At 41.4% G+C, this 9,118-nt stretch overlaps 1 protein-coding gene across 1 annotated transcript; it reads left to right on the plus strand.

The window, feature by feature from the left end:
• The first annotated feature begins 7,978 nt into the window (after positions 1-7,978).
• LOC125367420 (NADH dehydrogenase [ubiquinone] 1 alpha subcomplex assembly factor 2-like) lies at positions 7,979-8,513 on the plus strand. The gene has a single exon (XM_048368085.1). The coding sequence runs from the start codon at positions 8,004-8,006 to the stop codon at positions 8,511-8,513; it is 510 nt and encodes a 169-aa protein (XP_048224042.1). The 5' UTR covers positions 7,979-8,003.
• Positions 8,514-9,118: the final 605 nt, after the last annotated feature.

The raw sequence follows: 9,118 nt of genomic DNA on the forward strand, positions 1-9,118 counted from the left end.
AAAATAATTTTTAATTGTTCATTGTGGGAAAAAGTTCTATGGAAATCACATTTCTTTCTGAGACACTTTACAAGTCATTTAAAAATAAACAATAGGCAAAGAGAAATATTAACTTGTGGCAGGGGAGCATTAAAATTACAACTTTGGGGTATGATCTAGTATGGTCTAAGAATATAAAAGGAGTTGGAAAAGTTGTGGTCATCGTCCTATAGGAATAAATATTAGACTTGCCCCTCTACTTTTTCATCTCATAATCTCCAAATAGAAATGATGCCTACTTAGTTCCTCTTCTGTTCCTACTAGTACAAAAACAATATCAGATGTCCTCTCCCTGAGGGCTCCATGTAGCTGCCCCCACCTCATTAAGTCTCCACCCAGTTACCTGGGTAACCTGCAGACCTGGAGGCAGTTACCTCCCCTTTCCCTGAGGTCACATCCTAATCCACCTGGCCACACCCCTTGCCCCTGCCCTAGATATAAGGCAGGGCTGGGTGGGGGTCTCTCTCTCTCTCTCTCTCTCTCTCCCTTCTCTCTGGCCATGGATCATCTTGGCCACAGGCCAGCACTTCAGTAATAAACTTTCTCTCTTGCCTGAATACCGCGTGTCGTTCTCCTTTACCGGCTACCTACTTTAAAAACCTAACATATATGGTGCCGTGACTCGGATGGGGCTTAAGAGTCAGGACAGGTGGAATTCCCATCTATTTTTCTTCTTTTCCTGGGAGTATCCCCAGTCCTGACGGCCCTTTTTCCGCAAACCGAACTGCTGCGAATCGCCACGCGGCACTTTTCACTAATACCATTGCTGGCCTCCACAGCCACCTCCACCTCCACACCACTTGTCTACCCTGGTGAGTGAAACTGCTGCTGCGCGGGTTCTCTGCCGCTCCGTCCGCCGCTTCTGCTGCTTCTGCCCGGTAAGCTCTCATCCACTCACCAGGTGCTTTTTGGGTTTTGCATCACAGTCACACCCGAGCCAGGACACTGCTAGCACGCCTCTTGACAGTGCAATGAGGCCTGCTTGAAATACTCGCTCAGATACAGTTTTTGCCACTGCAATGGCAAATGGTTAGAAGTCACTTATATTCAGGCTCTCTTTCTCTCTTTTCCTCTCTTTCTCTTTTCCTCTCTTCCTGCTTACTTGCTTCCTTTGAAACTCCAAGTTGTACCATCCTGGTAATGTGCCTTGCTCACAAAGCTGCCTCTTCACAGACCTCCGAAACTGAGGCTTGTCCACCAATGTGCTTTGTCAGCAAAGATATCTAAAAGTTCTTTTCTCTAGCATTGACCACGTGGTGGATATTGGGTTTAACAGGCACCAGCAAGCCATGCTACGTGTTCTCTGTTAGTGTGTTTGTGTCCTCCTGCCACCCCCCTCAACATGGCACCCCACTGGAGTTTATCAAAATATGGTTTCTCCATTTTATAATCTGAAAATTGTTGTTTGCTAGTAAAATTGTTTTTCTAACCAACCACGTGGTTTTAAAATATTGGGCAAAAAAAATGTCATTTACTATTGGAATTCTAAAAGAGTCTACTGCTGAAATTCATTTTTGCATGCTGTAAAACCTATGTGCACAGTGTGTATGTGTGTTCCATGTGTGTATGTCTGTGTAAACGTCATTTGTTAGTATGTCCGTCTAGCTATATATCTGTGCTAAAACTCATCACATCTACTGAGTTTTGTCATTGCAGAATTCTGGCAAGTATTTGGTCAATTCTTGACAAGGTACAGGTAAGCTCTAGTCCCCTTGGTCTCCTTGTTGTTTTAATTGGAAATCAAAAAGGGCTTTTGAGGGCTGGGGATATAGCCTAGTGGCAAGAGTGCCTGCCTCGGATACACGAGGCCCTAGGTTCGATTCCCCAGCACCACATATACAGAAAACGGCCAGAAGCGGCGCTGTGGCTCAAGTGGCAGAGTGCTAGCCTTGAGCGGGAAGAAGCCAGGGACAGTGCTCAGGCCCTGAGTCCAAGGCCCAGGACGGCCAAAAAAAAAAAAAAAAGGGCTTTTGTGGCAAAGACACCTTGGATTGCAGTTCGAAGCCAGCCCGGGCAGAAAATCTCTCATACTCCATCTCCCAACTAACCAGCGAAGAGCCAGGCTGGAAGCATGGCTGAAGAGACTTATCTCTTACCAGCCAAATGCTGGAAGTGGAGCTGTCGCTCAAGTGGTAGAGTACTAGCCTGGAGCAGAAGTGCTCAGGGACAGTGCCCAGGCCCTGAGTTCAAATCCTGTGAATGCCAACAGGGGCAATCCATCCCAGCAACAAGCACCTAGACCCCTGGGACTCAGCCAGTTCCGGGAACAAGTATCATGGAGTGGAGTAAGAGGAGAATGATGTCACATCCTAAATGGAGTCACTTTGTCTCGCCCTTTCAAAATTAATCAGCCGGGGATCAAGAGATAGTAGCTTGTCCATCTAATGTCCATACCTGAGTATAAGAGCTATCCAAGTCATCCATTTTTTAACTGTGTGCCCTAAACCCTTTCTTTGGCCTTAATATTTTTTTTTTGTCCAGCCCCTGCCTCATGAGACTTCTTCCAGGCTTCATTCAAGGACTGGCATCTACCACCAAGGGACCCTGCTGCTCACCTTCTCCAGGAGGGGCCACATTTCTGCCTTTTACCCCTAATGCTGACGCCCCTTGCCAGCAGGAAGCAGCCAGAGAGAGTCTTCGCCCTTTTTCATAACTATTACAAGGCTGGAATGTTAGGTCCTCTCCCTGAGGGCTCCATGTAGCTGCCCCCACCTCATTAAGTCTCCACCCAGTTACCTGGGTAACCTGCAGACCTGGAGGCAGTTACCTCCCCTTTCCCTGAGGTCACATCCTAATCCACCTGGCCACACCCCTTGCCCCTGCCCTAGATATAAGGCAGGGCTGGGTGGGGGTCTCTCTCTCTCTCTCTCTCCCTTCTCTCTGGCCATGGATCATCTTGGCCACAGGCCAGCAGTTCAGTAATAAACTTTCTCTCTTGCCTGAATACCGCGTGTCGTTCTCCTTTACCGGCTACCTACTTTAAAAACCTAACAGTCTAAGAATATAAAAGGAGTTGGAAAAGTTGTGGTCATCGTCCTATAGGAATAAATATTAGACATGCCCCTCTACTTTTTCATCTCATAATCTCCAAATAGAAATGATGCCTAATTAGTTCCTCTTCAGTCCCTACTAGTACAAAAACAATATCAGATGTTCATAAGTTATAGACCAATGAGCCAATAGAAATGCTAACAGCTAAGCTTTGCAGGGCTGTTGAAATCATTTGAGCAAAGACAAAGTGTAAATAGGGTTAATTACAATTTCTATTTTTATTATTTGAAGCAGGAAGGTCTATCCAAGATGTGAAAACTTAGCTTTTAAATTTTGACCATAAACCTTTGGGCACTCTAATCCTTCTGATATAGTGCCAATGAGAGATTAAGCCAGAAAATAAATCTAGAAATGTGTAGCTATCTTATAATTAGTGAGCACTCTTCTTCACATAAACTCCCTTGTTGGCCTCTAATAGCCACTCTTTATATGCACCTAGGGCCTTTCATCTGAAATGCTCAAAGCCCTTTTTGCTCACCCAGTGCTAATCCTCTCAGGATTTTTGTAAGTCAAGGAACCAGAATGCCCACCAATGGGCATTTGGAGCCTTTCTCTCTCTCCCCTGTGTAGTTGTGAGTGGCACTGCTTCCCTCGGTTACAGCCTCACTCCCGACACATTGAAGGGAGGTCTACAGGAAAATTCAGTTGCAGCCACATGGGAAGGAATACTATAGATGAGAAAGTCATTCACTGGAGTTAGATCTGATTGAGAATCTTAGCTTTTATGGTTTAGTCAATTACCTAAGTGCTTTGAACTTCCATTTGTTCCTCTATGACCAAGAGTATAAGATAATACTATGATTCTTGACCTATATTAAGAAGCCAATAAATATTTGCTTTGGGGGTATTAAGCCATATAATCTTTCATACCCTCAATTTCATTGGATCTTTGAAAATAAGTGATGTTGGGTCTGGCTAATACTTGGTTGAAGGTCTGCATGGGAATATTGGCCATAGTAGGCACTCAATCTAAGTTACATAAAAGTTACATAGATCTAATGGCCATGCTACCAAGGTCACTAGTCTTTCCCATAGGAACAGGTGCAATGCTGTCTAAATGCTAACCTCTGAGGATAAAAGATTTATTTAAGCACAATTATTATCCCCCACTTCAAGATACTTGAGTTGATTTTCCAAATCCTCTCATGTTCTGTATCTATAACTAAAGAAGAATGCTGCTCAAGATCATATCATTTTCTTAAATATCAATAAGTTATTAGTTATAGAGACTTGTTAAAATATTTCTTGTATGAAATTTTCTGTTCTATACTTGAAGGTATTAGTTAGACGCTATAGATTTCTTCGAATTGTTTATTTAGAAGGCAAAAGTTTTATGAATTACCAATATTTAAAAAACAAAATAGTAGTATATTTTAGGTCTTAAGTACCATATTTTTTGTGCTGATGGGCATTGTTCCTGAACTTTTGTGCTTAAGGCTAGCATTCTACCACTTGAGCCAGCACTTCACTGTCAGCGCTTTTCAACAGTTCATTGAAGAGTCTCACAGACTGTCCTGCCCAGACTGTCATTGAACTGCATCCTCAGATCTCAGCCTTCTGAGTATTTAAAATTACAGGTGTAAGCCACCAGTACCTGGCAACAATTTTTAAAATAGTATGTTAACTGTACAAAAATAAAGAGTTTCATTATAACACCTTCATACTTCTTTTGAATGAACTTTGATTATATTCAACCTCCATTACATCTATTTATGTCCATTTTCCCACTCCAACTGGTCTTCTTCCTTGTTTCAAATAGTTCCCTTCTACTTTCATGTCTCCTTTCTCTTTTGTCTTTCTTTCTTCCTTTTTCATTCTCTCCCTTTCTCTCTTTGTTGAGGGTTGGGGGAGGAGGCAATACTGGGTTTGGACTTGAGGCCTTGCACTTACTAAACATACTACCATTTGAGCCATATCCTAAGCACATTTTGCTTTGTAGTTTGGAGGTCAGATCTGGTCAGCACCATCACTGGCCACATGGTGAGCTGCCCTATTTGGCACCTTGACTTGATGCGTGTGTCTGAATTCCTAGAGAAAGGGAAGTCCCATCTCTAGGTTATAGGTGTTCCTGAATCCCCCTGGAGACAAGGGTGGGCACTTGGCCCACAGGTTACTGAACCTGTGGGCCAAGTGCCTGGGACTGGGAGCTTCCTGTGACCCTGCCCCCTGACTTCACCTATTTAGGGTCAGATCAGCCCAGGCGTCATCATGCCATGCCACATGTCTCTGTCTATGTGTCCTGTGTCCTGTCTCCTGGTTCATCTCCAGTCACCATGGCATCCCAAGCCAGCTTTCCCTTGGAGCTGAATTGGCTTGTTGGTATGGTTTTTGTTCTACCTTTCTTCTCTATTTCCTGACAGTATTAAGGGTGTTTGCAGGCTGCAGGCCATTGTAACAACTGGCTGCCTGCAGACTGCTAATGCTCTAATAAAGACTCCCAAGATTTGGTCCTTCAAAATGTGGCTTCTTGGATAATTTACCATATAACAGATGTACAAGGAAATGGTGAAAATAAATTTTAAAAAGAAAGGATTTTAGGCTGGGAATTTGGCCTTGTGGCAAGAGTGCTTGCATCGTATACATGAAGCCCTGGGTTCGATTCCCCAGCACCACATATATAGAAAATGGCCAGAAGTGGCGCTGTGGCTCAAGTGGCAGAGTGCTAGCCTTGAGCAAAAAGAAGCCAGGGACAGTACTCAGGCCCTGAGTTCAAGGCCCAGGACTGGCAAAAAAAAAAAGGATTTTAGGTGGAGCTTATATAGTAAAGCACTTAGCTTGTATGTGAGAAGCTGTGGATTCAGTTCTTAGTATTGAAAAAGGAGAAGAAAAAGAAGAAGAACAGCAACAAACAAAGAACATCTGCCAGGAATTGGTGGCTCACACCTATAATCCTAGCTACTCAGGAAGGTAAGATCTGAGGATCGTGGTTCAAAGCCAACCTGGGGAGGAAAGTCTGTGAAACTCTTAGTTCCAATTAACCACCAGAAAACCAGAAGTGGCTCCGTGGCAAGGGGTAGAGTGCTAGACTTTAGCTGCAGAGATCAGGGACAGCACCCAGACACAAAGCTCAAGCCCAGTGACACACACACACACACACACACACACACACACACACACACACCATCAGTACTGAAAATGCAGTAAAAATAAATAAGGCAAACAACTAGAAAGTCTTTCTTCCAGTTTAACTAACATTGTAATCCACCAGATCTAGGGAGGTGGTTCATATCTAGAGTTGTTTCAGTTCTAAGAAGGATTTCTAAATGTACCAGACAAAAGGGAAACAAATAGAGGCTTGAAGATGCCAAAATGGTTCAATATATACAAACCAATAGATACAATATGCACATAAATAGAAATAAGGGCAAAAAGAAACCAAAACAATACTCCATATGATCATCTTAATAAATGTAGGGAAAAGCCTGTGACAGAATTTAGAATCTCTTCATTACAAAAGCCCTGAAGAAAATAGGAATAGAAGGAAAGTGCTTCAAGGTAACAAAGGCTAGATGTGGCAAATCTATGGCCAACACTCATGCTAAATGAGCAAAAATTAAAAGCATTTCCCTATAATCAAGAATGAGACAGTGATGTCCAATATTTCCATTCTCTTGTTCAATATAGGGCTTGGATGCTTAACCAGAGTAATAACATAAGAAAACTAAATAAAAAGGTTACAATTAGGGAAAGAAATCAAAGTTTACATAATTGTAGATATGTCCCTGTACTTACAAATCCTAAAATCTTCAGCAAAAAATCTCTTAGAGATGATAAAGGCATCCAGTATAATAGCAGGATACAACATCAACAGAAAAATCAGTAGCTTTTCTATATATCAATAAGAAAGAAAGAAATCAGAAAGAGTAGCCTCAAAAAATACTGAAGTAAGAATACATTTAACTAAGAAGATAAAAGAATCCTATAATGTAAACTACAAAACATTGAGGAGAGAAATTAGAAAACAGAAAGACCTCTCTTGTTCATGGATTGTTAGATCAATATTATGAAAATGCCCATATTAACTAATGCAGTCAATAGATGACAAAAATCCCCATAAAAATTCCAATGACATATTCAAAGAAATAGAAATTTCTAAAGTTTATATGAAAGCACCAAGGACCCCAAATTGCCAAGGCAATACTGATTGAAAAGATAATTCTCGAAGTATCACAATACTTGAATTCAAACTACTTTTAAGAGTTTTATACTGACACTAAAATACATAAGACAAATGGTGTAGAATAGAAGACCCAGAAATCACAAATAAGACAACACAGTACAAACCTGAATTTTTGCAAAGTTGCCAAAAACATACATATGGATGAACAACTGTCTATTTAACAAATAATGCTGGAAACACTAGTTGACCACAAGTAGAAGACTAAAACTAAATTTCTCTCTCTCACCTTGTATAAAAATCAATTCAAAACTGATCAAAGATCATAATGTAAGATCTAAAACCTTGAAACCACTTAGAGACTTAGTCAACAAGTTTCTGAGTAGGACTAATAGCTCAGAAAACAATAGCAAGAATTGACAAATGGGATTGCATCAAATTAAATGGTCTCTGCACATCAAAGAAAATGATTACTAGAATGATGTAACAACCTCTAAAATAGGAGAAAATCTTTGCCAGCTATTCATAATAACAAGTGATTAACATCTATATTATATAAAGAGCTCTAAGTTTTAAACACAAGAAGAACTAACAATCTAATAACAAATGGGGTTTGCTGTCATGTGAACGGATATTTCTTAAAACAAGCACAAATGGTAAATAAATAGAAAAAACATTCAGCACCTTTAATCATAAAAGAGATGCAAATTAAAACTCCACTGTGGTTCCATAGTCAGAATGGTTATCATCAAGAAAACAAAACAGGGAGACTTCAGCTGGAAGTCAGGCTGGGAGCATGGGCTGGGCTCCGGGTCTGCTCCGCACCGCGTGGAGAGCACTGTCCAAGGAGGTGAAGGAGCATGTGGGCACCGACCCCTTCGGGAACAAGTACTACTATATCCCGGAGTACAAGAACTGGAGAGGGAAAACTATACGAGAGAAAAGGATTCTAGAAGCAGCAAAGAAAAATGAAGTAGACTATGAAGTAGGGACCATCCCAACAGAATGGGAAGCTTGGATTAGAAAGACAAGAAAGACTCCACAAACTATGGAGGAAATACTAAAGAATGAAAAATATAGAGAAGAAATAAAAAGAAAAGGCCAAGATTTCTATGAGAAAGCAAAACTGCTCGGCAATGAGAGGAAGGAAGAGCTCTTGCCTCCGCCCATGCCAACTGAGCAGAAAGGCCATGCCTCTGCTCCACACTTTGGAAAGGAAGAACCCTCGGTGGCGCCCACCAGCACTGGGAAAACCTTCCAGCCAGGGTCCTGGATGCCACAAGGGGACAAGAGACACACCCAATGAATGCACTGTGGAAAACGCACTCACTTCCATGGATGTGACTATTTTAACAGATGAAAGCAGTAAAAAGTCCACTGCTTTGTATTTCTCTTATACACTAACTGTACTCCATGCAGCTTCAGAGGTCACTTTTCGCATGGCCTAACTCCTTTTAGACTTGAATCCTACCCAGGACTTAGTCATCTTTATGTGTTATAAATTTGCTTACAATTATTTCCCTTCTTTGATTTCTAACCTTTGAGGTGTGTCCTGTACCTGTGAAGGCCTAACAGGACACATCTTAGTAGCACTAAACAGCGGGCTCTCCCACAAGTGAATCAGGGTCTCAGAAGATTCCGAAGGACTAAACCATGAACGTAGACATATTATGTAAACATAAAATTTAGATAATAACAAAGAAGCCATAGAGAGCTTAATGCAAAGATGAGACAAATGCAGCTTTTGAAAGAAATCAAATTAACAGGAGAAAATCAATCATGAAAACCTAAAAGGACAGCAAGGAGAGAAATGGGATGGTAATTGGAGTTCATGAGAAAATTACACTGAAAAGAAAAAAATGGGAGAGTTTTCAAAGCAAAAAGAAATTCCACTTATAATTGAGATTCAGT

This window comes from Perognathus longimembris, chromosome 19 (assembly GCF_023159225.1).
Source record: "Perognathus longimembris pacificus isolate PPM17 chromosome 19, ASM2315922v1, whole genome shotgun sequence".
Lineage (NCBI taxonomy): Eukaryota > Metazoa > Chordata > Mammalia > Rodentia > Heteromyidae > Perognathus > Perognathus longimembris.